Genomic DNA, 24,735 nt, shown 5'->3' with positions numbered 1-24,735 from the left:
TTCCTCATTTTCTCTTTTAATGTAACTTATATAGCTGGGATGTCTATTATAATGAATTTTGATAGTAACAAGTAGTTTACATTGTAAGCCGAGACTCGTGCGGCGCCGGTGGCCAGATTGTCACCGAACGAATAATTTTTTCCCAACCACAAGTTACTTCTTCTTCCTCAGTTCTTCTCCTCATCTCCTCCCCCTCTGATTATTTACAACAACATGGCAGACGAAGTATCACAGCTCAGAGCACTGCTCATCAACGAATCCGGCGACGTCCCGCTCGGCCAGCGGTTCCGGGCGCTGTTCAGTCTAAAGTCGTTGGGCAAAGAGGGCGTTAACTCTGCCATCGATGCTATTGACGAGGGTATGCTCTCTCTCTTTCTTTCTTTCTAGTTGCTCTCTCTAGTTGGTAGTCTAGTTGGTGGTTGTTTTTAGAAGGGGACGGCTAACAATCCGCAGCATTCAAAGACGACTCGGCGCTGCTCAAGCACGAGCTAGCCTACGTCCTCGGCCAGACGCACAACGTCTACGCCGTGCCCACCCTGCAAAAAGTGCTCAAAGACGAATCGCAAGACCCGATGGTGCGCCACGAAGCCGCGGAGGCACTCGGCGCGATCGGCGACGCGCAGAGCCTTGATCTGCTGCGGGAGTACTTTGTCAACGACCCGCTCGAGGTGATCAGACAGACGTGCGAGCTCGCGATCGCGAGGATAGAGTGGGAGCATTCGAAGCAGGCTGCGGAGGAGGTGTTGGGGCAGAGCGAGTTTGAGAGTATTGATCCCGCGCCGCCGTTGCCGTTCGAGAAGGCAGATGTGAGCGAGTTGCAGCGGCAGTTGATGGATCAGTCGCGGCCGCTGTTTGAGCGGTATCGCGCGATGTTCAGGTTGCGCGATATCGGCACGCAGGAGTCGGTCGACGCGCTGATTACTGGGTTCAAAGACCCGTCCGCGCTGTTCCGCCACGAGATCGCGTACGTATTCGGCCAGCTCAGTGATCCGCGCTCCGTCGACGCTCTCGTTGAAGTCCTCAAGAACGAGGAGGAAGAAGGCATGGTCCGCCACGAGGCGGCCGAGGCGTTGGGAAGTATCGCGACAGACGAGGTGATGCCTGTCTTGCATGAGTTTCTGAAAGATAAGGAACGCGTCGTGAGGGAGTCGGCTGTTGTCGCGCTGGATATGTATGAGTATGAACGGTCGGAGGAGATGGAGTATGTTACTTTGCCGTCTTCTTCTGTTGCTGTTTGATCTTTCTGATCCTTCTTTGTGTTGGTTTTGTCTTTTTTTTTTTGGTTCGGTTTGTCTGGGTTGGTTAGTTTACTGATTTTTTGCTTTATTTCATATTTAGAAATGCAATAAAAGTTATCTACTGTTTATGAGTGCCGTAGGCTCTCTTTATTTAAAAGCAACAACAAGTTGTGTGAAAGTCGAGAAGTGGCCTGGAGAGGTTGGAAGACGGCCAGAAAAGCTGGAGAGCGGTCGGGAATAAGTGGAAAGCAAAGTTGGGTTGATTAAAGTACACTACTGACACTAACGCCACTAGAAATAGAAAAGAAATCAAAGATAAAGAGGTTTTAAGACAAAAGACATAAGTTAATAGATATCAAACAAATAAAGAAACCACCTTGAGAACTCCCCAACACACCATAGATCATAATATATAATCAAAAACAAAACAAAGGAAAGAAGAAAGAAGGAAGAAGGAAGAAGGAAGAAGGAAGAAGGAAGAAGAAGAGCTAATCGCACTTGATAACCTCAATAGGAACCTCATAAGTCTTTGCATACATATCCACGCAATACCGTCGATCCACCAACTTCTCCGCCACGCCCTGCAACGAACTCTGTCCCGCGCCATCAGTCGCGCACAACACCGCCAGCACATGTTCACACGGAAGACCCGTGCGCGACCACGCCATGCACGAGCAATGCTTGAGCGCAAAGTCGACGACGTACTCGCGCGCGTAGTCGGTCGACGCCGCGATCACGCTCGGGTTGAGGTGTGCGTCGGAGCCGTGCGAGGCGCCGTCGTCGCCGAGGACTTTTTCGTATACGATGTCTTCTTTCGGGCTGGAGCTGCCGGTGCTGCTGGTGCTGCTCGTGGGGGAGATTGGGCTTTGGTCGGAGACGGGGGATGTGGCGGCGGCGTCGGCGGTGGTGGTGGTGGTAGAAGTAGTGGCAGGCGGGTATTGGCCGAGACGGACGCGCCAGGTAGATCCCATTTCCGAAGTCTCGACGCGGGCGATATGGCTCTTGACGCGCCGGCGGACCTCGGACATGTACTGGTCTGCGTAGTCAGACAGCGCTCTGCCTTCCTGCGCTTTCAATTTCGCCCGCCGCAGACGGGCAGAGAAGAGGGCGGATAGACCGACGTTGAGGCGCTGCACGATCTGGTCCGCCGGCAGCATGATGCACGGGCACGAGTATATCGCCAGCCCGCGCTGCGCCGGCCGGTGCAGAGCCGGACACTTGAGCAGCTCGCTGTCGATCTTGCCGCCCTCCGGATGGCCCGGGACAAAGTCCCACTCGACAAAGAGCCGGGCCATGTTCGCGTCGAGGATGCCGAACCGCTTGCCGCGGAAATGCGACTCTGCCCAGATCGAGGGCGGCCACTGCGACGTGATCCACTCGTACTGGTCGATCGAGAGCTCGAGCGAGAGGATGTTGTCAAAGTCCGCGCGCGTGTTTGCGGCCGCGGCGCGCATGACTGCGTTTGCGACGGCGGTGCCGTATTTCACCCCGACGACCGCGTAGAGAAAGCGCAGGCAGAGCGCGTGCATCTGCACGTTGTCGGGGAAGATGTTGTTGACGGCCTGCGCGAGGCCGAAGCGGTAGTCCGAGACAAAGGTGATGCCGCGGACAAAGTCGCAGATATCGTCGAACGACATTTCCTTGCGGTTCGTGACGAGATGGCGCACGAGGGCCTCGCGCACGAGCGAGAGGAACCACGTCCAGGTCTCTTCGGACTCGTAGCGGGTGAAGGCGAAGGCGACGGGGAACTGCTGGTCCTCTGCGTCGCGGGTGGTAGCGACGAGCATGACGACGTTTGAGTTGCGCAGGCGCTCGATGCGGCCGAGGCCGATTACGGGACGACAGAACGTGATGCCGTTGATGGCGGCCCCAAAGGTCCAAAACATGCGGCGGAAGTTGCACTGGCGCGGGTCCGGGAGGAGGGCGCCGCGGCCGAGCTTGTCGATGACGTCGACGATGGCGCGCGCAGACGGGTCCTGGGACTCGAGGGCGTGGCAGAACTTGTCGAACTTGTCGTTGATGGCGTAGCAGGGCGGGCGCTTGCGGAGGAGCTGCATGGCGCAGTCCTTTGCGCGCCAGGCCTGCTTGTAGGAGATGGTGACGCCGTGGGCGGTGTAGATGTAGCGGATGATGTCGTGCGGGGAGAAGGAGGGGTTGTCGAGGATCTTTGAGATGATTCTGCGGGCGACCCAGGGCGAGGAGGCGACGCAGTTGCCCTCGTGGCGCTTGCTGCAGGTGTGGTCGGGGCGGTAGACGGAGATGATGAAGGGGGACGAGCCGGAGCCGTCGGCTACGGAGGCGGGGCACTGGGACTTTGGGCGGGAGGAGTGCAGGTACCAGTTGCAGGAGGGGTCTTTGCAGCGGACGGTGTAGCGGGAGACGTTTGACTTGACGCAGATGAACTCCCAGTTGTCGCGGATGGCCATCATCTCGAGGATTGTTTTGAGCTCTTTGCGGGAGGAGAAGCACATTCCGATAGCGAGTTCGGGGGGCGAGGAGGAGGCTGCGGCGGAGAGGGAGGAGGAGGAGGAAGAGGAGGCTGTTCGGGCGGGATCGCACTGGGCGGGACAGTCGACGGCGAGGGCGGAGGGATCGATGTCGTTTGCGGAAGCGCAGAAGGGCGATGCGCCGACGGCGTCGAGGTCGAAGAAGTCGGAGGGCATGGTGTCCCTGGAGATGTTTGGGAGAGCTACAGGAGGAGGGGGAGAGGAGGAGAGGAGGAGGAGAGAAGAGAAGTAGTAGAGAAGTAAAGAAGAGAAATAAAGAAGAAGAACAAGTAGAGAAGAAGAAGAGAAGCAAAAATGAGGAAGTTCGAGGGAAGAGTCGAGTTTGTGGGTTGGTGGCGCCGTCTCCGAGCTCGTTGTCGAAAGCTTTGATAGCAGTCAAAAGAGATGTCGCCGCGATGCTCTGTGTTTGTATGAATAAAAGACGATGAGGGTGTATTGTATACTGAATATGCTCTATTCCTATACGTATATTTGTATATATCTCTTATATAACCAGTAACATACACCAACACAGTCATCCTGATATCAACAACACCTTTTCTTATCTGACTGCGCCGAGCAACCCTGCGCTTGACCCGATTGGGCTAATTAAGAACTTTGTTTGGATCTAGAATAGGAAATAGAACTGTGTGTATTAGTGCTATTGAGATGTAGAAAGAGATGACTATGTTATTGAGAGTGGTCTGAGGATGTGAGATAGCTCATTTGAAAGGATATTGTATGTTGTCAACAGGTTGATCGACATCAACTGCATTCATCATCTGCTGCTGCCGAGTCCGTGCCTGTTCACTATGTTATAGCTGACTATTCTACTTGACTGTTTTTATTGAATACAAATATCTCCTAAACACAACATCTTCTGTCTTTTATATCTTCTCTTTCTTGTCTGTCTACTTTCTCTCTTCTTTCTCTGCTGTCTCTGTCGTCTTTTCTTCTCTTCTTGTCTCTTTTCTTCTCTTCTCTCTTCAAACTCAACTCACTCAACGCGTCCCTCGCGCGCAGACCCAACTCCGAAAATAAAAACCTTCAACCGCAACGCGTCCTCGACCTGCTCTCCTCTCCTCTCCTCTCCTCTCTCTACCGCCCCCTCCACGACATGATCCGCATGCTCGGAAAAGCCCTGTCCTCCATCATGGCATCATCGCCATCCACCGACCCCCCCTCCGATGACGACCCAAAACCACTTGATTCTCCCCACGACACCCCCTTCTTCCAAGAGCAGCAACCGCTCACCCCTCCCATGACCTCCTCCCCCGAACCATTCACCGAAGTCAGTCCCCCCCCACCTCTCCGCTCCTTCCTCCCAGCACTAACCTCTTCTCTCTCTTCTATCTAGGAACAGCTAGAATTCAACCGCCTCTCCGACGACAAACGCGAGGCCCGCCTACGCACCCTCATCGAGCGATCCTCCATCTACGCCTCCATCATCGCGGACAACTTTGCCCGCCAGCAGGCCGAGAAGGAGCAGGCGCGCAAGAAAGCTGCTGCAAAGAGTTTGTCTACGACCACGACTACTCCTGCTACTACTCCTGCTACTTCTTCTGTATCGACACGTACCTCGTCGACGCGTAGTCGTGCGCCCGCGAAGAAATCTACAACTTCAACTTCTAGGAAAACAAGAAAAGCACAGTACTCAATCACAAACTTCATCAAGACCGACGATGACAATGCTGACCTCACAACCCCCGTTGCTCCTCCCTCGTCATCCTCGTCGCGGCAGCCGGCTCTCGTTACTGGTGGTGTGCTGAAAGATTATCAGATCGCGGGGGTGGAGTGGCTTATTACCTTATACGAGAATGGCTTGAATGGTATCCTCGCTGACGAGATGGGCCTCGGGTATGCTTCTCTCTCTATTTATAGTTAGAATAGCACTAGAGCTAACAACCACAGCAAAACCCTTCAAACAATATCCTTCCTCGCTCATCTTCGCGAAAAAGGCTCAAACGGCCCGTTCCTGATCGTCGCCCCGCTCTCGACCCTCGACAACTGGGTCAACGAGTTCAAGCGGTTCGCCCCCTCGATCCCCGTCCTTCTCTACCACGGCTCGCCCGAAGACCGCGCCGCCATGCGCGCAGAGCACCTGCTCAAACGGCCCGACAAATCCTACCCGGTCGTCGTCACGAGCTACAACCTGATCCTTAACGACGGCCGCTTCCTGCGCAACATCCCCTGGAAATTCGTAATCATCGACGAAGGCCACCGCATCAAAAACATGAACTGCAAACTCATCCTCGAGCTCAAATCATACAACTCCGCAAACCGCCTGCTGCTCACCGGCACCCCCTTACAAAACAACCTCTCCGAGCTCTGGTCCCTGCTCAACTTCCTCCTCCCTGACATCTTCCACGACGTCGTCCTCTTCCAGAGCTGGTTCGATTTCTCCGCCCTCCAGCGCGAAAACGGCACACACGAGATCCTCGCAAACGAGCGCAAGAGCCAGATCGTGTCGAGCCTGCACGCGATCCTCAAGCCGTTCTTGCTGCGCAGACTCAAGACCGACGTCGAACTGCAGCTGCCGCCGAAGCGCGAGTACGTGCTCTACGCGCCGCTCACGCCGTCGCAGCAGGAGCTCTATAAGCATTTACTCGATCGCGACGTCAAGCAGTATTTGACGGAGAAAATCATGCAGGCGCGCGGCATTAGACCGCTCGAGGAGGTGCAGCGCCGCGCGTCGCCTAGAAAGCGAAAGGCAAGCATCGAGCAGCAGGATGACCGACGGCGATCGAAGCGGCGGGCGGCAGAGCTCGCGTCAAAGGCGGGGACCTACACCGAGCTGAGTGACTCTAAATTCTTCCGCGCGCTCGAGGCGCCTGATGAGCTCCTTGCTGCTGCTAATGAGGAGGACGAGGAGATGAAGGCGATCGAGCAGATTGCGAACGCGAACCGCGCGATGAACAATAAGAAGCTGCAGAATGTGATTATGCAGCTCCGCCTGGCGTGCGACTCGCCGCTGCTGTTTTACGCGCCCTGGGAGGACGAGCACAGTCTGATCACGTCCCCGGACGAGCGCATCGTGAACGACTCGGGCAAGATGCTGCTGCTCGATCGGATGCTTCCCGAGCTGTTTGCAAGGGGCCATAAGGTGTTGATTTTCAGCCAGTTTACAAAGATGCTGGATATCATTGAGGATTACGCGCGGCTGCTGCGCGGGTGGGAGGTCAGTAGGTTAGACGGCGGCGTGAAGCAGGAAGACCGCAAGATCGAGATGGAAAAGTTCACGGCGCCGACGAACGAGTGTAACTTATTCCTACTCTCCACGCGCGCGGGCGGGTTGGGAATCAACCTCACCGCGGCGGACACGGTCGTGCTCTTTGACAGCGACTGGAATCCGCAGCAAGATCTGCAGGCCATGGATCGCGCGCACCGGATCGGGCAGACGCGGCCGGTCATTGTGTACCGGTTCGCGACCGCAAACACGGTCGAGCAGACGATGCTCAGCAAGGCCGAGTCCAAGCGGCAGCTCGAGAAGCTTGTCATTCAGAAAGGCAAGTTCCGCAGCGTGGCTGGCGGTGATCGGTCGAGCAGCAGCAGCAGCAGCAGCAGCAGCAGGTTGAGCGCGGAGGACGAGTTGCGGAATTTGTTGCTGGGCGACGATGGGTTGGAGAAAGTTGTGGTGAAGGAGCGCGGGGATGTGATTTTGACGGACGCGGAGTTGGATGAACTGCTTGATCGGAGTCCGGAGGCGTACCGCACGGCGGCGGCGGTGTCGTCGTCGTCGGCGGGTGAGATGGGCGAGGATAGGAGTGGAAGTTCGGTGTTTAAGGTCGTTGACACGGCTGCTAGTGCGAAGTCTGAGCTTTTGTGATGAGGTAGGGCTATGAATGATTTATGACATGCATTTAAGAATAATAATATACATATATACTATACAAATCTACTCTAAGAGAATGCTACTCAACAACCTCTTCATCATCCCGCAAAAACTCTCAAAAACAGCCCCCTCAGCTCCATAAACCCACTCCACCACAACCTTCCTACACACCCCATCCTCCTCATCTCCGAGGATACGAAACATAAACAGTCTGTCGCCGTCCTCATCTTTCTGCGTCTCTGGCTGGTCATCGCGTTTCCGCTTCTTTTGACGCCGGAAACTTCGCGCCCATATGTTTCCTTGCGGGCAGGAGCCGGTGATGGATGGAGAGATGGAGGCGGAGGGGATAGAGAGGTGCATGGACGCGCCGTATTCGCGCTCGAGAAAATCGCGGATCGTGGAGATCACGATCGCGGGTGAGGTAGGGTGATCCGAGGGCGGCGGTAGCGGGATGATAAATCCAGTAGACGGGGGAAGGAAGCTCTTCAATGCGGCGGAGACTGCCTCTGCGCTATTTTCAGAGCAGGAGAAGCCAGGTCTCGTCAGCGCTGGAGACGCTCTGTACAACCCCAATCTCCACGCAACAGCCCACCGCCTGGTCTGCGGTCCCTGCACGAACTCCGCCACGACGTAATTCGCCACGCCGACGTTATTCAGCTCGGCAACGAATCCCTTCACCGAGTCTAGTTTGCCAAACATGCTCGAGTACCACGTCATTCGCGACGCGGAGTCTTTGTGTGATAGCGCGATGCTCTCGTGTAGCATCCGTAGGACGAAGGTAAGTTCGCCTCCTTGCGTCACGAGCTCGGTTTCGTACGCGACAGTCGCGCTGTGCGGGGCGGAGGCTTTGAGAGAGCGCAGCGCGGTGAGCTCGGTGATCGAGGCGTAGAACGGGGGGTTGCACATGGTAAATGCGAACCGTGGCGCTGCTTCGGAGGAGGGTGAGGAGGAGGAAGTGTCGAGGATATCGAAAAAGGGACCGGCGGGGTCGGTTTTGATGAGTGAGATGCGCGAGTGGAAATTATTTCGCTCGACGGTTTCGGCGGCGGATGAGATTGCTGATGAGTCAATGTCTGCTTCTTTCTATTAGTTTGGGTTACAGCGGTGGATCGGTAGTCTGTGTTGAACGTACCTGACGCGATAAATCTCCAGTTCTTTCGCAATCTGCATCCCAGAAGCGGATAAATACACGACGCGCCAGTCCCGATATCCAGACCAAGCACCTCGTCACTAGCCTTCGCACCGGGTACCCGAGACAGGTCAGAGTCTAGAAGATCTTGGATCCAGAGGATGTAGTTTAGCCTGTTTGCCACACGCGGGCAGAGACGGTCGGGAGAGAGCGTGATGGTTAGGTCGAAGTCTCGGGCGAGGAGGGCTTGCGTGAGTGTACTTGCCAGTCATTCGTTAGCGTCGAGCAGTAGATTGTAATTAAAGCAAAGCAAAGTCAAAGCGCACCAAACCGCTTCATGGCTCTGAAAATCAATCGACCTGTTCCTCGTCAAACTAAACCCATCCCCCTCGCGTTAGCGCTCATCTCCAGATCCACCAAGTACAGCAGCCAAGAACATACAACCGCTTCAGCGCAGGGTAAAACGCCGCCAACTCCGCAAAATCGGGCTCTTTTTCCGCATACGGATTCCGGGGATGCATAACAGTCGCGACAAACTCTTCTTTGCCGTCATCGCATGTCGTTCATCGCGAGTGTCTCTGCAAGATCAGCACCAAGATCGTGGTCGAGGAAGAGGTTGGGCGTATGGGCATGACTAAGCTCTTACGTGCTGGATAATTTTTTCAAACTCCCAACTCGCGCTCCTCGGCGCGCACGCGAGAACCAGCTTTTCTCCAGACCCAAGCACGAACGAGCGAGAATCGAGAGTAACTGAGAAGGAGAACGTGTGTGCTGAGTTCAAAAGAGCGCAAGAGCAAAAGCATATGAGCCGGTGTCTTTTGCAGGAAGAATATGGACCGCGGCAGTGTCGATGGCGACGATGACGCTGACGGGATTCAGAACGACAATTATCGAGGTGCGCGGTCGGTAGCTGATAACTTTGCGAGCGCGTATAGGTTTGTGGAAGGGGTGGGTAGTGAGGATGAGGAGAATGAGGAGGAAGGGGGTGTGGATACGCAGGTTGTTGAGGAGGCGATGGGGATGAGTGAGGATGAGGATGATGAGGAAGAAGAAGAGAGGTTGAGTGCGGAGGAAGTGGATAGTATCCAGCCTCGGAAAGCGCGATTTGAATCTCCTGCGACTGAGGACGATTCATCTGCAGAAAATCTTTCTCAAGACGACTCGTCGACTTCCGACTCTGACAGCTTTGAAGGAGGGTCTGATGCCGACCTGCCTACAACAGACGGCTACAATGCTAATTATCTGCAATACCTCAACTACGAGATTGAAGAATTCATGGATCCCGCCTGCCACTCCACCGCATCCTTCCTCTCCACCGACTCCCCCACTTCCTCCTCCCCCTCCTCCTCGCGCATAACCCGTCCGTCGCTGATCAACGCCCGCACGCGCTGGACCGCGGCCGAGAAAGAGCGGTTCTTCGTCTACCTCGGCCGTCGCACGCGCCACGACCCCGCCGGCATCGCGCGCGGCGTCGGGAGCAAATCCGCGATCGAGTGCGCAGAGTACATCACCTTCCTCGAGTCCGGGCTGGGTATCCTGCGCGCGCACGAGCGTCGGCGGCGAGCGTACGGGATGCGATTGCGGTGGAATCGGTTGGTGCGCAAGATGCCGGCTGCACGGCAGATGTCGCGGAAGTGGGTGCGGATGGAGAATGAAGAGAGTCGGAAGCTTGAGAGTCATTGCGAGAGGTTGGAGAGGGATCGGGATCGGAAGGCGTGGGTTCGATTACAGCGCGTGCGGGGTGCTGATGTGCTCGGTCTTGGGCCGGAGGAGAGAACGCTTCTTGAGCCTTTGATGCGCGCGAGAGAGGTGCCTGTGGAGATCATGAAGATAGCGGGACGAGTGGATGAGTACTGTGTCGGATTACTTGATCGGCACAAAACCGAGAATCTGGGCGACAAGGAGTTTGATGCGGTTGCGGATCTGTTCTCGCCTACGTTCAGACTACTCTCGGTCGAGAAATTCTACGAGCTATCAAAGCGGTATGTACCCCCACCATCAATCTAGACCTTTCTATCTTTTTTCTAGTTTGCTAATATGAATGTCGCAGACTATACTACAACCAAGACGATCTCCCCTCGTCAGTCGAGCAAAAGACAGACAAGCTCTCGATCCAGCACTCGACAATCGAAGTCCTCGAAAGTCTCGCGCGGCAGCTCACGCGCAGAATAATCGCCGCCGCGATCCCAATCACCGAGTGCCGCATCCGCGTGTCGGATAAGTCGTTTTTCCGACCGACGCGCGAGATCAGACGTGCTGATATCGACGCTGCGTGCGCGGTGGTCGTCGGCGGCGGTGGTGGAGGAGGAGAAGGATTATCTTCCTCGCGCGACGAGTTTTGGGTGCAGTTTAAGCGGCGGAACGCGACTGTGCCGGTGATTCCTACGACTGCGGTTTTGAAAGGCAGCGTGACTATCGATGATGTGCACGAGTGGTTTGAGAAGCCGTTGATGAAGGAATTGAAGCAGCGATATCAGCGGTAGTCGTCTCTTTTTTGTAATACTGTATTACTGTATCATTGTGCATTATTCATGATTTTCTGGAGTATTTGTCATTTCTTTGGTATTGTTGGTTTAGTTTGTTAGTGTAAGAATAGATGATTGTTATAGTTGCTGATTAGAGTAAGTGTTCCACAGCGGATGACGTAATGCCTCTACTCCTAACTTCAGCTTTAGGAGAAACTCCACTTCTTGAACCATTTCCATCTTCTACCTCACCCACTCGATAGAGCAGCATTTTATAGATCCGCCAGACGCAGTTTATGGACCACCCCAGAACTAAGAGGCAATGAGCACGATCGTCGACGACAAAGTCCGCACGCTCTCCTCGCAGCTCGAACTGCTAGCCTCGACCACGCTCCCCACCCTCCTCGCCCCGCGCGCGCAGATCCCCCGATCCGGCTCTTCGACGCCGTCCTCCTCGTCGACAGCGGCGCAGCAGGCAGACGAGGAGGAGCTCAAGCAGTCGCTTCAGGTCACGGAGCCGCTGATCGAGGTGCTGAATCAGTTGCTGATCAGGCCCGGGGGATCGCCGGCGTCGGTGTCGAGCTTGAAAGCGGCGCTGGCGAGGTATTTGGAGCATTCGCCGGACAGGGCGCGGTATATGGCGCTGAGAAAGGAAGGGGCGGGGTTGGATCGGGTGAAGACTTATGGGGAGGAGGATGACGAGGAGGAGGAGGATGAGGAGGTGTGGGAGGGATTTGAGGATTCGGTGACGGATGGCACGAAACAGGTCGAGTGGTTCGTGGTTGCGGCGGGGTCGATTATTCTGTATGGACATATGCTTGAGCAGTTTCTGAACCAGACGTTGCCTTTGGCCGAGGATATTTACTACTGGGACTCGGTCTTGACTGAAACGGGTGGATTACTGACCTACTCTATCCAACGTATGTCCTCTACTTTGTTGAACTATCGATTATTACCTTGACTAACTGTCGCAGATGCACCCATCACGATCTTCTCTGCGTCAAAAGAAATCTACTACGATGCCCGCAACCGACTTCACAGAAGCTCCGCCACGACCTCCCTCTCAGACTGGATCAGCACCCTCCAAACCTCCTTCGCGCGCCGCCGCCGCCTCTCGCGCAACCTGCGCGCGCTGACCCGCGTCGCTCCCTACGCAGGCTCGGTCTTCAAACTCGCAATGTCGCCGCTGTCGACCGTGTACAAGGAAGTGCAGACAAAGCAGCAAAAGCTGCGCCAGCTGCGCAACATCCAGTCTGCCGCACTCGGCATCTTGGTCGGCGAGTCGATCACGCTTTCGGTGGATACGGACTGGCGCCGCGGGGTCGAGCGCGCGGTCGACGTGATGGAGTCTGTGGTGCGGAATATTATCACCACGACCGCTGACGAGGACGGCGAGGGGGATGGCGATTATGGATTTGAGTCGAATGTGTTTTCAGCAGTCGACCGGGCGCGGCCGCGGCGTCCGCCGTATCTGATGGCCGAGCGCATGATTCGGATCGCAGACGAGTTTCTGCCCGTGCAGGCGGTTGCGCAACGCGAGGCGCTGAAGGAGGCAGGCAAGCCCAAGTTTTGGATCCGGTACTGGCCCGTCTGTCTCGCGAGCGTGACTTTCGGCGGCACCGCGCTCAGGATCCTATTCAACCGCCGCGCGAGTATCGCGCAGTGGGCGCAGGACGCGGCGGCGACGACGATGGATTTCTGGTATAACTGGATCGTCGAGCCGGTGAAGAACATAATCTCCACGATCCGCCACGACGACGCGGCGCAGGTCGCGATCGTGAGCCGGAAGAGTTTGCAGGCCGATATGGAGTCGCTTGAGCGGATGGTTGTCGATTTCGCGGTCGACACGGGAGGCGGTAGCGGGGCGGTTGTGACGGCGGCGGAGATTAGTGGGATTAAGGATGGTGTTCGGGAGGGTGATTTGTCGACTGTTTTGAGGGTGTATGAGCAGGAGTTGAAGTCGCCGATCAAGAACGCGGTCCGAGGCGAATTGATCCGCACGCTGCTGATTCAGATGCAAAAGACAAAGGTCGACGTCGAGGTCGCAATCACAGGCATTGACCGACTTCTCAAGTCGCAGGAACTAGTCTTTGGCTTCATCGCCGCGCTGCCGAGCTCGGTCATCTCGTGGTTCATCACAAAGTGGGCGGCGCGAGTGTACACCGGCAAAGGCGTGAAAAGCCGCAGCGAGCAACGGGCGGCCGTCGCGCGTACGTTGGGGAATGTCGAGCGCATGCTGACAGTTAGCTCTGCCTCGTACTCCCGCGGCGGAGGAGCAGGTGGAGCAGGTCCCGGCGTCGGCGGTAGTGTCCGCGGCGGTCGTGGCGGGAGAGACGGTCGCGGTGGAGACGCAGGCGGCAGCGGCGCGGGTCTCGAAAGCGCATGGCTGACGTTCATGGATCAGGGCTTGCTGCTGTGCGAGGTTCACATGCTTCGCAACAGCGCTGGGATCCTGCCGGCGGGGTTGCGGGCGGATTGGATCCGCGATTTGGGCGATTTGGAGGATATCAAGCTTGGGGTTAAACGGCAGCGGGATACGATTGGGCGGATTTGGCGGGTGTATGGCAAGTTTTTTGCATGAGTTGTTTAGTGCAGTAGTTTGTAAATAGAGTGTTTGGATGTGTGTTTAAATATCGCAGCGGCAGTTTTATATAAAGTGGCTGATAAATAAGTGGTATAGATTAGAACCGATAGTATACAAAAATTAGATGAGATTACAATTAGAAAAGAGAATAAAAACAGACCAATTCCGAGAACGCCGAAATGAAAAATTACAAAAAAACACTGATCCCAAAAACAAGAAAGAAAGAAACAACCTGATCCTACAACATCAGACGAGCTATGTGGAGCTCGTGCCGCTTCCTTCGAAATCATCATACATCTCGACATTAACCTCCTTGTGCATTTTCAGATTCCCCAGCTCGATGGCGTGCGCGATGCCTTCGAGACGGGTGTTTGCTTTTACGCCCGTGAATGATTTCCATAGCGGATCGCCGTGCTCGAAAACCTCGTCCATTTCCTCCAACGTGCGCTGTTTAGTCTCGGGCGCAAAGAGCCAGACGTGGATGAGCGCTGCGAGGTTGAACGCGGCAAAGATGAAAAACATGCGCCATTTGATTGCGCGCAGCACGGGCGGGACGGCGAGGCCGAGGGCGAAGTTTGTGGCCCAGTTGGCCGCGCTGGAGAGCGAGACGGCCTTTGCGCGGATGCGGAGCGGCATGATCTCGGGCGGGTACATCCACGAGATCGGGCCCCAGGAGATGGCGAAGGAGGCGACGGTGAGGTATGCGCAGGCTTGGATTGCGCGGGTGGCGGATTTGTGGCCGATGACGTACCAGGTGTAGGAGGATTCGTCTGCGTGCGGGTTGACGGAGCCAAAGTGGTAGAGCAGGCCGCCGATGATGAAGAGCCAGACCGCCATGGAGAAGGCGCCGAGGAGGAGGGTCGGGCGGCGGCCCCAGCGGTCGGTCCAGAGGATGGAGGGGATGGTCATGACCATGTTGATCACGTACTGGATCGAGGAGGCGAGGAGAGTGTTTGTGACGCCGGCGGATTCGAGGATGTAGACGATGTAGTACATCATGACGTTGATTCCGCACAGCTGCGACCACATCTGGATCGAGCAGCCGAGGATGGCGCGTTTGCGCATGCGTTTGCTAAACAGCTCGCGGTAGCTGCTCGACTCTTCCTCGCGCTCGAACCGGATCTGGTCCTCGATCTCTTTGTACTCTGCCAGCACGAGCGGGTGGTTGATGTCGCCGTCGGGCGTGCGCAGAAAGGCAAGGACATTGAGCGCTTCGTCCCACCGGTCTTTACCCGCTAGCCAGCGAGGCGATTTGGGGAACCACATCAGGCCGATGAATAAGATGACGGCGGGGAAGATCTGGATCGCCCAGGGCGCGCGGAAAGAAGCCTGCGAGCCGACGAAGGAGAAGCCGTACTGGATAAAGTACTGGATGAGGATTCCCCAGGTGACGGCAAACTGTTGCAGGGAAACCACGCGGCCGCGGATCTTGCGGGGCGCAATTTCGGATTGGTAGATGGGTACGACGGAGGAGGTGAGGCCGACGCAGAGACCGGAGACTACGCGGCCGACGATGAGCATGGCGACGTTTTGCGAGCAGGCTTGGATTCTGGGTTTGTCGACGTCAGCAGTAGCATTAAAGGAAAGAAAAAGAAAAGAAGACTTACATTGAGCCTATTATCCACAGCACGGCACCTATCTGGATCGAAATCTTTCGCGAGAACCTGCGGATACAGAGGTCAGTAGATGTTTATAAAATTTTCTACCCCGGATGCATAAGCTTAAAGATAAAGTAGAAACGAACCTGTCGCCGAGATAGGAGGACGAAAGAGCGCCGAGCAAAGAGCCGCCCGCCATGGCAGAGGTGATGCCACCCTGGCGCGTACCGAGCGGGTTGCCGAAGTAGTCTTTATACTGATCAGTGCCGAGGACGCCCGACATGGACGAGATATCAAAGCCAAAGAGGGCGCCGCCGAGCGCGGCGAAGGCCGAGATGGAGTAGACGTTTAGCAGACGCACCATTTCGACGACAGAGAAGGAGAAGCAATGGAGGGCCGCGCGGGACCAGCCAAAGAGGAGCGGTGGCTGTGCTTTGGGGGGGTTTGTTGTTCTTCTGGTTCGCGATGCGGGTCTGTGGTTTGGATGCGAGGACGGCGGGGAAGCAGCGAGCGGAGCTGCCAGGTAGGCGAGAGCCCTAGCCCTCGATTTGGATCTTGCATGAGATCGGCTGGGGGATAATGATGAGAGCAGTGGTTGGTGAGGATGATAGTAGTGAAGAGTAGATGAGAGAGGATAGAGAGTAGTGAAGATAGTGAAGTAGTGAAGAAAACCACGAGGCTGCTGCTCGGCTGCTGCTCGGCTGCTGCTCGTGGCCATTGTTCGGGATGTTTATTGTAGTCGAGGGTGAGATGCTATTCTCTACTCTTTACTCTCTATTACTCTACTCTGCTACTACTACTACTACTACTATTACTACTGCTCTTCTCTTATTTTATACTACGCACTATTATCACATCTACTCACTCCTCCTCCACATCCACTCATCTCCATCTTGAAACAACTTATTGTCTTTAATGTCGCATAAATAGCCACAACCCCCTCACACTGTAAGCACCACAATAAGATTGCGTCATAGCTGTCCGGTGCTCATCACCAGGAGGCAGATTATATATGGCTCTTCTCAAGAGTTCATCGACAGCCTGCTCGGGGGCGGGTTCAAGGTTCAAGGTTCGAAAAGGAAGGACAGTGATTATCGCATATATTTGATATATTTGATAACAATTGCGTCAGAGTACTTTTCTCCGAGGCGGAACAAGAGCAGACGGCGCGGGATGCCGTGGGTTTGGATGTGATCAGCACAGCTTATTCCCTCGAGTCACCACCGCGTTTCTATTATTACCGTCTTCTTCACAGCACAAAGAACATCATCGCTCCCGCAGATCCCGTCACAACTCAATTCTTCTTTCGTCAAGCACTGCCGCCATATGGGTTCCCAGTATAGCTGTCCCGCCAACCTTAATCACTCCTCTGATCACCGCTTCTGGTCGGTTTCCTTCTCTCTTGGGTTAAGACCAGGGTCGGGCCACTTCCTTTTTCCTGTCTTTTGCGTGATATTACGCGCGCCCTGACTTTCTTTTCTTATCCCTCCTCGAGCGTCATCGGGTGGTCTTGCGGGTCAATTCGACTGTAGATCGCTCGCCCGTGTGCTCTATAAAGACACAGCCATGCGCCACCTCTGTACATCCCTCCATCCCCAGTAGACTGTGATATCATCCCCCTCCTCTCATACACTCTCGTTCTACACATCCACCATGCGTTTCATTCTCTTCTTTGCCCTCTTCGCCTTCGCCTTCATGGCCTCCGCTCAGATCCTCTCTGACGCGACCTCCGCCCTCGGCGGCGCCACCTCCGCAGTAGGCAGCGCCGTCGCCTCCGTCACCGGCGACTCCTCTTCCTCCGCCAGCGCCTCCGCTGACGACTCAGAGTCCTCCTCTGCCGCTGAGTCCGAGTCCGGCTCGTCCTCCGCCGCCGCCGAATCTGGCTCGTCCTCTGCTGTCTCTTCTGCCGCCGAATCTGGCTCGTCCTCTGCCGCCGGTGCCTCCGAGTCCGGCTCCTCGTCCTCGGCCGCAGAGTCCGGCAGCGGCAGCGGCAGCGCCAGCTCCACCCTCGCGACCTCGACCACCGGCGGCGGATCGTCCGCCTCGTCGTCGTCGTCGTCCTCTTCGTCTTCCTCGTCGTCGTCGTCGGCCGCCAACGCGCTCTCCGGAAAATCGGCGCTCAACGGCTACCTCGCCCTCGTCGGCACGCTTGTCGCCGTCATGGTCGGATACGAGTTGTAAATAGCGATCTTGACTACTCTTTATTGAATTAAAGTAGCTCAAACATTTTCCTCTTCTTCTTCTACGTGTTGTGTGGTTTGAACAGATGTCGCATCTGGTGTCGTATACTGTACAACATTTTTTTATTCTATTTGGTGTATGATTCGATATAGCTAGTGTCTAGAAAAATCAAAACCTGAGTCTCGGTCTTGATCAAACCTGCGTAGATATCACAATTGCCACTGATATTTTAATAATGATTAAAATAAATATAAATAAAAAATGGGAAGAGGAATTGACTTTTCTCCGGAGAAGGAGAGAGATCGTCGGTTGGCATAAGTGCACACGCACGCACGCATGCTGTTTTGGATTTTGTTTGATTCTGTCTTTTCTTTTTGATAGATGTGTAAATGTGTTTAAAGTAACGAGACACTGTTTCAAGGCCACATGAGACTGACGATGTAGGAAGAAAAATGCGTCGGTGCGAGAGCTTTGCCTGAGGTTGTTTCAGTGTGGAAATCAAAACAGCATCAGAACAAGAAAAGTAATTGGCTTTTCAATTTCGGTACTATCTCCGACCGGCAACGAACCCCAAATATCCCTCCGAGAAAGAACAAATAGTTAGATTAAAAAATAAGTCGCGGAACAAGAAAAGAATTCGTTAAGGTAAGAAAAGTAAGAAGCGGCAAAAGAGCGAGCAGATCGGCGGCCGAGATCAGCGCGTCTTTCTTTCTCTTTCTTTTCTCAAGCAGGTAGCAGAGTGCGATTCACGTAATTCACAGATTCACAGCGCAGAGGAGAGTTGTAGACGGGGATGGGCAGTGCGGGACTTGTTTGGGAGGGAAGGCGGATGATGGGGGTGGTGATGACGTGTGAGGCTGAGGGTGATGTCGTTATTTGCCGCGCAATGATGTTGATCGCGTGCGCTGGTGTGAGAGTTAGTTGTTGAAGTGGATGTTGGAGTAAGATGTTGAGGTAGAGTATCAAAAGGAAGAGGAAGAGTGTTCTTTGTATTCAATTTGTGGTGGTGATGATGATATGATGATAGGCGGCGGGTATGCAAAACAAACAACCAACTCCCTCCAGATCCCAACCACAGCACGCAACGCACAACACAAAAAATCCTCCAACCCCAGACAAAATCAAGAAAATACAGCACAAAAATCTGAGAAAGCAGACTCGCTTATATACGAACATATTTTGACGACGGGTGACATATCCTGGCTTGGTGTTGATTAGCATGTACACAGATAATCAACGCCTGGGAATCTTCTTTGTGCTTTCCTCGTCGTCTTTTTTCTTGCGGTTAAAAAAAATACTTGATTACTATTAGAAAGAGAAGAGGACGAGCTAGGATTTATTTACAAACACAACGAGAAGGAACGAAAGTACCATTCCCCTCGATCTCAACCTTAGCTCCGAGTCGGTGGATATCTGATCCTGAACAAGAGTCTTGTCAACGACGGATTTAACTTGTGTCAACGGCCACTCTTTTTCAAAACGCTGTTTCACTTTTTTATCTTGAAAATTAGAGAATGTACAGAGTGCGCGTGCGCGAAACTGCATTATCCTGCGTAGTAGGATCATCATAAGCAGATTCCCTCCGCTCATCGGTTCAGTCAGTCAATCGCTTTCTTTATCTCGGTTCAGTCAGTCAATCGCTTTCTTTATCATCATTTTCTTCACAGTCAAAATTATTGCTCGCTCTCTCTCTCTCTCTTCTCTTATTTTCGCTCTCTCTTCCCTCACCCGCCCCTCCTCGCATCTCACCTCAAACACAGCACAGCCCACCTGCACAGACCTCCCTCCCTCCCCTCCCTCACTTCCTCTCCACGTTAGCCAACCTCCTTTCCTCCCATCTCACCCTCCGCATACCACCCCTCCTCACAATCTGCCTCCCACTCCAACACCCCCACCCCCATCCACCTCTCCCTCTCCCTCCCTACCCCCTCTCTCTCTCACACCCACCCACCCCTCTCTCTCACATCCACCAACCACACCACCCACCCAGCCCTACCCCTGAGCCGCAACAAACGCGGCACACAATGACGTCAAATAAACGCTTACCTCCTGAAAGATAAACCTTATATAGTGACGAGCTGCAAAATTTATATTAGTCTGAAAGTGAAAAGGGTAGGTTTTGGGCTAATTAGTGGGTGGGTGTGGAGATATGTTGTGTATATGAAGAGACTAGTTGAGTATATAGATTTGATTAAGAAGATATACTAATATGCAAAGATACTGAAACAAGAGAAAAAAGGAAATGTCGTAATCAAACAAAAGACCAGAACAAGGATTTGTTTTGTTTGTTTTGTTTTTGTTTTTTTCGGTCTTTTGCTTTGTGTTTTCTTCGCACACAGGAGATAAAGGAACGGAATGTCGTGAAACAACAACTCAAACAACACAAAAAAGTACAAGAAGAAGAACTATTGACAAATAGATCGTAAAAGAGCAATATAATAATATAGAAAATAAATAAGTAATGTTAACAATTTGCGGAAATGATAAAACAGAGATAAAAACACATGGAAGCAGAAAAGAAGGAGATTGATAATATGGCAACAATATACAGTGTAATGCACAATAACTTTGTATATATCACGAAACGTCAAGTCAAAAGAGACATCTGTTTGAATATACAAAGATAGAAAAGAGAGAATGAGAATGAGAAAATGACAAAGAGAGTGTGACAAGTATGAAACCCGACCTGATAATGATATGTATGTAGAAAACTTATCTCCTCTTATGGAGATGTGTTTACATTTGCGGAGCGTACCCCGCAAACTCGCTCCCGCCAAACGACGACGCAGCAGCGCTCCGCCCAAACTGCGCGCCCGTGCTATACTGCCTCTCGTGTAATCCGCTCATTGGCATCGAGGGCGAGCCGTGCGTCGGGTGCGTCTGCTGGCGCGTGTGGCCGCCGCTGCTCGCGCTCTGCGAATACTCATACTCGTCTTGGAGATCAAGGCCCTGCATGCGTCGCGCGAGGGTGTTGGCGTTCGCCGCCGAGCCGCTGGAGGATCCTCTTTGAGACTGCTGCTGCTGCTGCTCTTGCTGCGGCTGCGAGGACTGCTGCGGAGTCGCAGTGCTGCTGCGGAACCCGGCCTGCTGATACGTCTGCTGCGGCGAGTTCGCCGAGCTAGGAGCCGCCGAATTTCCCGCCGATCCCACGATCTTGGACTGGATCCGTCGTCCATAAGGCGTATTCCTGATCGACGGCAAAATCGGCCTGATGACGTCCACGAGCGCGACGCGCGTCGGCGCATCCGCATAATCCAGCGCCGTCTGAATCACATAGTTTGCATACGAATCCCGCAGCAGTTTCTCGAGAAACACCGACGACAGCAGCTCCTCGATCAGAATCTTGCGCGTCGACGGCTCCGCGATACGGATGCACTTCTCAATCACGTTCGAACTGAACTTTTGCGCCGAGAGCGTGCACACGTTGCCCGCGAACCGGCGGATCAGCGGGTCCGAGTACGTCGAGTCGCATAGATCGAGCACGTACTGCGTCACGTAGTTGCCAAACGGGTCCTGCACGAGCGTGAACGCGTTCACCGTGATCTCGTTCACGAGCTGCTTCTTCTGCGCCTCGGACGCGTGGTCGATGCAGCGCTGTAGCACGCAGCAGCCGTGGCGGTGGGTGCCGACCGCTACGCAGTTCTCGGAAACAGCGTCAAAAATGAACTGCGCGTCCTCGGTCGACAAACGGTTCAAGCACTTTTGAATCACATGGTTGCCGTTCAAATCCTGAATCAGCTCAACCACATTCGTCTTCAGAGCATTCACAATCAAGCGGACCTAAAACTGTGTTAGTACGATGCTGTCTTCAGTTCAGTCACTAGTAAATTCACGCACCTGCTCAGGAGTGGAAACGTGCTCAATCATCTTCTGAAGCGCACGAGTGCCGTGCTGGTTGAGCGCAATCTTGACGAGCTGCGGCGCTGCAGTCTCAACCAAGACAGTGCGCTGCTCGTCATTAGCGTGCTCCAGCAGCTTCTGGCAGAGATAGTTGCCAAACGGGTCTAGTTTGTGTTAGCATAGTCTCAATATAGAACCAGAGGTAAGACTCACCAATCATCAACTCAACAACATGAGGATAAGTCTCGTTGAAGATCATATTCAAATAAGTCGGGTTCCGCTCCTCGAGCTTCTTCTGCAAGTACCGGCACCCATGCTGATCCTTACACAGCGAGTAAATCTCATTCACCAAGCTCTCGAGCATCACGTTCGCGAACCGGTTCACGTCCTGGTCGCTCTGGCGACGGTTTCCGGCCGCGACAGCCGACACCGCCGCCGCGTTCGGCAGGCTCACGGACGACGACTGCGCGCGGTGCATCATGTGGTGCTGGCCGTGCTGCGGGTGCGGTTGGTGAGGAAGCGGCGGCTGCTGGTGATGCGGTGGCTGCTGCTGCGACGGCGGCGGAGGCACGACCCGGCCGGGACCAGAGCGGGACTGCGAGTGGTGCTGGCCGTGCACAGGCGACGGACCGCTCGGGTACATGTTCTCGAGCGCGTGGGCGTTGCCGTAAAGATGAGGCGGGTGGGGAGGGTAAGAGAAGCCGTGCTGCTGCTGCTGCGGGTGGAACACCGGCGGCTGGTGGTGGTTCATCGGCGGCGCGCCATAGGTGTAGGATGACGCTGCGGGTCCCGAGGGGTGCTGCTCAAGCGCCCCACCGGCCTGAGCGCTCTGACCGCCAAAGGCAGTCGGCAGCGGGCTGATGGACTGAGGGAACGCAGGCTCGCGTCGCTCGTAGTCCGAGAGCGAGCGCTGCGACGGCTGCCGGGAGTGCGAGGAAGACTCGCTGTAGCGCTGCTTGGCCCAGACATCGTCGGGCTTGTCAGCCGAGGGATCGTACTGGATTCCCGACAGGCTCTGGTGATGCGCGCCGCGGTTGCGGTTCGAGAACGACCACTGCTGGTTGGCGGCGGCAGGGTGTGCGTGCTGGTGCTGCTGCGGCAGTTGATGATGGGCAGTCTGGCGGTGCGATTGCGTGGGCTGCATGGACTGTAGCGGAGACTGCTGCGGCTGCTGCTGCGGCTGCTGGTTGAGGCTCTCGCGGCGGATCAAGATCGGGAACTTGTCGTCGGTGGTGTTGAACTTGAGCGCGTTAAGGCCGGCGGAAGAGGAAGCGACCGAGACGGAGGGCGAGGACGAGGAGTCGTCGCCAAAGAGGAACTTTGCCGTATTAATCTGGCCGAGACCGAAGGAAGCCGAGTCGACGTCGGCCTGCGAGAGCTGCGCAGAGTACATCATCGGATCATCGTTGGAGAGCCGGCGCGAGGGGCCGATGGAAGTCGAAGTGAGCGTGCGCGTCCGAGGCAGGACGTCGTCGGGTGGCGTCATGAGCTGCTGGCCGGAGAGACGGGATGGTCCGTTGGGAGTCACAAAGACGCCGACGGGGACTGTGTTTGAGCGTATTCTGTCGCCGGGCATGGAGGTTGCGCCCGGGGTGGGGATTGCGTCGCGAAAGTCCGGCGGGGTGTTTGGCTCTGAGATTGTGGTGGCGGTGTTTGCGCCGTTGGTGGTGTCTTGCTCAGCGGAACTGACGGCGGCCATCTGGAGGAGCATTTGCTCGTCTTTGCGTTGTTGCTCGGCAAGGAGATGCATTTCGTGCTCGAAGCGACGGATGTGCTCTAGACGCATGAGTTCGTGCTCTTGGCGCTTTTGTTCGAGCTATAGGGAGTTAGCGAGGGTCATGAGGAGTTATGAAGTGAATAAAAGAAAAAGAAAAGAAAATAACAAGAACAAAAAGAGAAAGAAAAAATATGAAGAAGAAAGACAAAGGGTAATTAGGAGAATGGGTGGAAGGACGTAGCCGAGAGGCGGCGTCACCTGTGCTGACTAGTGCATTACTGCGGCCATGCAGCGGAGGAAATTCCAGAGAGAGAACAACGAAAGACAGAGGAGGAATGCAGAAGAATGGAGAACAACAACACAAGCAAATAAAACACAAATAAAGATAGACAAATCATTAAAGCAAAAGTAAATCAATGACGTTAAAAGAGCAGGACGATAGGGGAACATACGGCGCCGTCATAAATGCCGAGCTGCGACTTTGCGAGGGTTGAATCGGCCATGAGGGTGGAAGCCGGGCGGGAGAGGATGGCAGCGGAAGGCGCGGCGGAGAGTGTTGGCAAGGGCGGGGAAGAGGAGGAGGAAGGAGCCGAGAGGGCTGCGAGAGCGGCGAGAGACGAAGGCGAGGACGCGAGTCTGCTGGCGGAGGACTCGGAGGAGCGCAGGAAAGGGCTCGAGGAGGCGGAAGAGGGGGACGGAAGGATTGCGGAGGAGGAGGAAGGCCCGCGGGTGTGCGAGAAGCGCAGCTGATGGGAGGAGGAAGAGGAAGGGACGGGGGCGGCTGCAGCGAGCGGGCTGCGGGAGGGCGGGATTGAGGAGGAGGAGGAGGAGGGGGAGGGTGGTAGGGGAGGCGATGATGAGGAGGCGCTGAACGAGAGCGAGGAGGGAGGGGCGGGAGAGGACTGCGAGAGTCTTGAAGGGGTAGAAGACAGCAGATTCGAGGTAGAGTGGGCAGAAAAAGCCATCAACCGGTGGACTAGAGGGGGAGTTAGTGAAGGGAGCGGGAGAGGCAGGAGAGGTGGTGGAGGAGGAGAATCGGCGAAGGCGGAGAGTGAGTGAGTGAGTGAGTGAGTGAGTGTGAGTGTGAGTAGTGCGGAATGCTGATTAGAGGGGGGATTGGCGGACGAGGGGGGAGGGGGGAAGAAGCGGGAAAGAGGGCGGGTGAGGGAGATGGAAGGAGAGAAGAAGGAGATGATTGAGAGCAGGAGGGGGATGGGGGGTGAGGGAGCCGGGGGTGGAGAGGCGGAGGGGCGGAGGGAGAGGGAGAGGGAGAGGGAGAGGAGGAGGAGGGAGGATGATGGGACCTACCGGACTAGTGTACAAAGGACCCGCTTGGGGGAGAAGAAGAGAGGAGAGGGAGATGGAGGCAGTGAAGAGGAGCAGAGGAGAGAAGAGGAGTAGAAGGAAGAGAGAAGGAGGAGGTGAGGAAAGAGCAGGAAGCAGGCAGAGGTCGAAGGCAGAGAAGAAGCAAAAAGGCGGACGACAGAAAGCAAAGTTGGGAGTCCGGCTCACACTGCTCACGCTCACAAGCCCCAGTTGCAGGTGTGAGTAACCAGCATAGTCATCAGTCATCAAGCTGTAGGAAGTAGCTGGCGGACTGAGCACTTTTGTTTTAGTTATTAGTGAGTGTCTGTTAGTCAGTAGTGTGGTGATGGCTGGGTGGAG

At 55.0% G+C, this 24,735-nt stretch overlaps 9 protein-coding genes across 9 annotated transcripts; 5 read left to right on the top strand and 4 right to left on the bottom strand.

The window, feature by feature from the left end:
• Positions 1 to 97: 97 nt before the first annotated feature.
• Positions 98 to 1,548, top strand: BZA70DRAFT_202749 (Deoxyhypusine hydroxylase). Its single transcript, XM_064910144.1, has 3 exons — positions 98 to 358; positions 454 to 1,201; positions 1,339 to 1,548. Exons 1-3 carry the CDS (start codon positions 214 to 216, stop codon positions 1,367 to 1,369), a joined length of 924 nt encoding a protein of 307 aa, XP_064767186.1. The 5' UTR covers positions 98 to 213; the 3' UTR covers positions 1,370 to 1,548.
• Positions 1,549 to 4,564: 3,016 nt separating this feature from the next.
• BZA70DRAFT_249841 (SWI/SNF chromatin remodeling complex component) lies at positions 4,565 to 7,613 on the top strand. Its single transcript, XM_064910690.1, has 3 exons — positions 4,565 to 5,015; positions 5,082 to 5,581; positions 5,636 to 7,613. The coding sequence occupies exons 1-3, from the start codon at positions 4,842 to 4,844 to the stop codon at positions 7,548 to 7,550; spliced, it is 2,589 nt and encodes an 862-aa protein (XP_064767185.1). The 5' UTR covers positions 4,565 to 4,841; the 3' UTR covers positions 7,551 to 7,613.
• A 1-nt stretch (position 7,614) lies between these two features.
• BZA70DRAFT_281599 (uncharacterized protein) lies at positions 7,615 to 9,396 on the bottom strand. Its single transcript, XM_064913143.1, has 4 exons — positions 9,127 to 9,396; positions 9,012 to 9,059; positions 8,689 to 8,945; positions 7,615 to 8,629 (listed from the first exon to the last, which is right to left on the bottom strand). Exons 1-4 carry the CDS (start codon positions 9,204 to 9,206, stop codon positions 7,620 to 7,622), a joined length of 1,395 nt encoding a protein of 464 aa, XP_064767184.1. The 5' UTR covers positions 9,207 to 9,396; the 3' UTR covers positions 7,615 to 7,619.
• Positions 9,397 to 9,420: 24 nt separating this feature from the next.
• BZA70DRAFT_202570 (uncharacterized protein) lies at positions 9,421 to 11,286 on the top strand. Its single transcript, XM_064910140.1, has 2 exons — positions 9,421 to 10,667; positions 10,736 to 11,286. The coding sequence occupies exons 1-2, from the start codon at positions 9,517 to 9,519 to the stop codon at positions 11,166 to 11,168; spliced, it is 1,584 nt and encodes a 527-aa protein (XP_064767183.1). The 5' UTR covers positions 9,421 to 9,516; the 3' UTR covers positions 11,169 to 11,286.
• A 1-nt stretch (position 11,287) lies between these two features.
• Positions 11,288 to 13,860, top strand: BZA70DRAFT_202657 (ATP synthase regulation protein NCA2-domain-containing protein). The gene is made up of 3 exons (XM_064910141.1): positions 11,288 to 11,823; positions 11,872 to 12,070; positions 12,125 to 13,860. The coding sequence occupies exons 1-3, from the start codon at positions 11,473 to 11,475 to the stop codon at positions 13,729 to 13,731; spliced, it is 2,157 nt and encodes a 718-aa protein (XP_064767182.1). The 5' UTR covers positions 11,288 to 11,472; the 3' UTR covers positions 13,732 to 13,860.
• Positions 13,861 to 13,989: 129 nt separating this feature from the next.
• Positions 13,990 to 15,696, bottom strand: BZA70DRAFT_290694 (general substrate transporter; the record flags this gene model as incomplete). The annotated part of the gene is made up of 3 exons (XM_064914235.1): positions 13,990 to 15,283; positions 15,342 to 15,398; positions 15,479 to 15,696. 3 exons carry the CDS (start codon positions 15,694 to 15,696, stop codon positions 13,990 to 13,992), a joined length of 1,569 nt encoding a protein of 522 aa, XP_064767181.1.
• Positions 15,697 to 16,985: 1,289 nt separating this feature from the next.
• Positions 16,986 to 17,513, top strand: BZA70DRAFT_290693 (uncharacterized protein; the record flags this gene model as incomplete). Its single annotated transcript, XM_064914234.1, has 1 exon — positions 16,986 to 17,513. The coding sequence occupies one exon, from the start codon at positions 16,986 to 16,988 to the stop codon at positions 17,511 to 17,513; it is 528 nt and encodes a 175-aa protein (XP_064767180.1).
• Positions 17,514 to 20,249: 2,736 nt separating this feature from the next.
• BZA70DRAFT_240081 (armadillo-type protein) lies at positions 20,250 to 21,831 on the bottom strand (the record flags this gene model as incomplete). The annotated part of the gene is made up of 3 exons (XM_064910493.1): positions 20,250 to 21,293; positions 21,351 to 21,517; positions 21,567 to 21,831. The coding sequence occupies 3 exons, from the start codon at positions 21,829 to 21,831 to the stop codon at positions 20,250 to 20,252; spliced, it is 1,476 nt and encodes a 491-aa protein (XP_064767179.1).
• A 1,484-nt stretch (positions 21,832 to 23,315) lies between these two features.
• BZA70DRAFT_202550 (uncharacterized protein) lies at positions 23,316 to 24,199 on the bottom strand. The gene has a single exon (XM_064910139.1). It carries the CDS (start codon positions 24,033 to 24,035, stop codon positions 23,493 to 23,495), a length of 543 nt encoding a protein of 180 aa, XP_064767178.1. The 5' UTR covers positions 24,036 to 24,199; the 3' UTR covers positions 23,316 to 23,492.
• Positions 24,200 to 24,735: the final 536 nt, after the last annotated feature.

The sequence above is a fragment of the Myxozyma melibiosi genome (genome assembly GCF_037950935.1).
Source record: "Myxozyma melibiosi strain Phaff 52-87 chromosome Unknown BZA70scaffold_9, whole genome shotgun sequence".
Classification (NCBI taxonomy): domain Eukaryota; kingdom Fungi; phylum Ascomycota; class Lipomycetes; order Lipomycetales; family Lipomycetaceae; genus Myxozyma; species Myxozyma melibiosi.
This window is presented reverse-complemented; position numbering and strand designations above follow the sequence as displayed.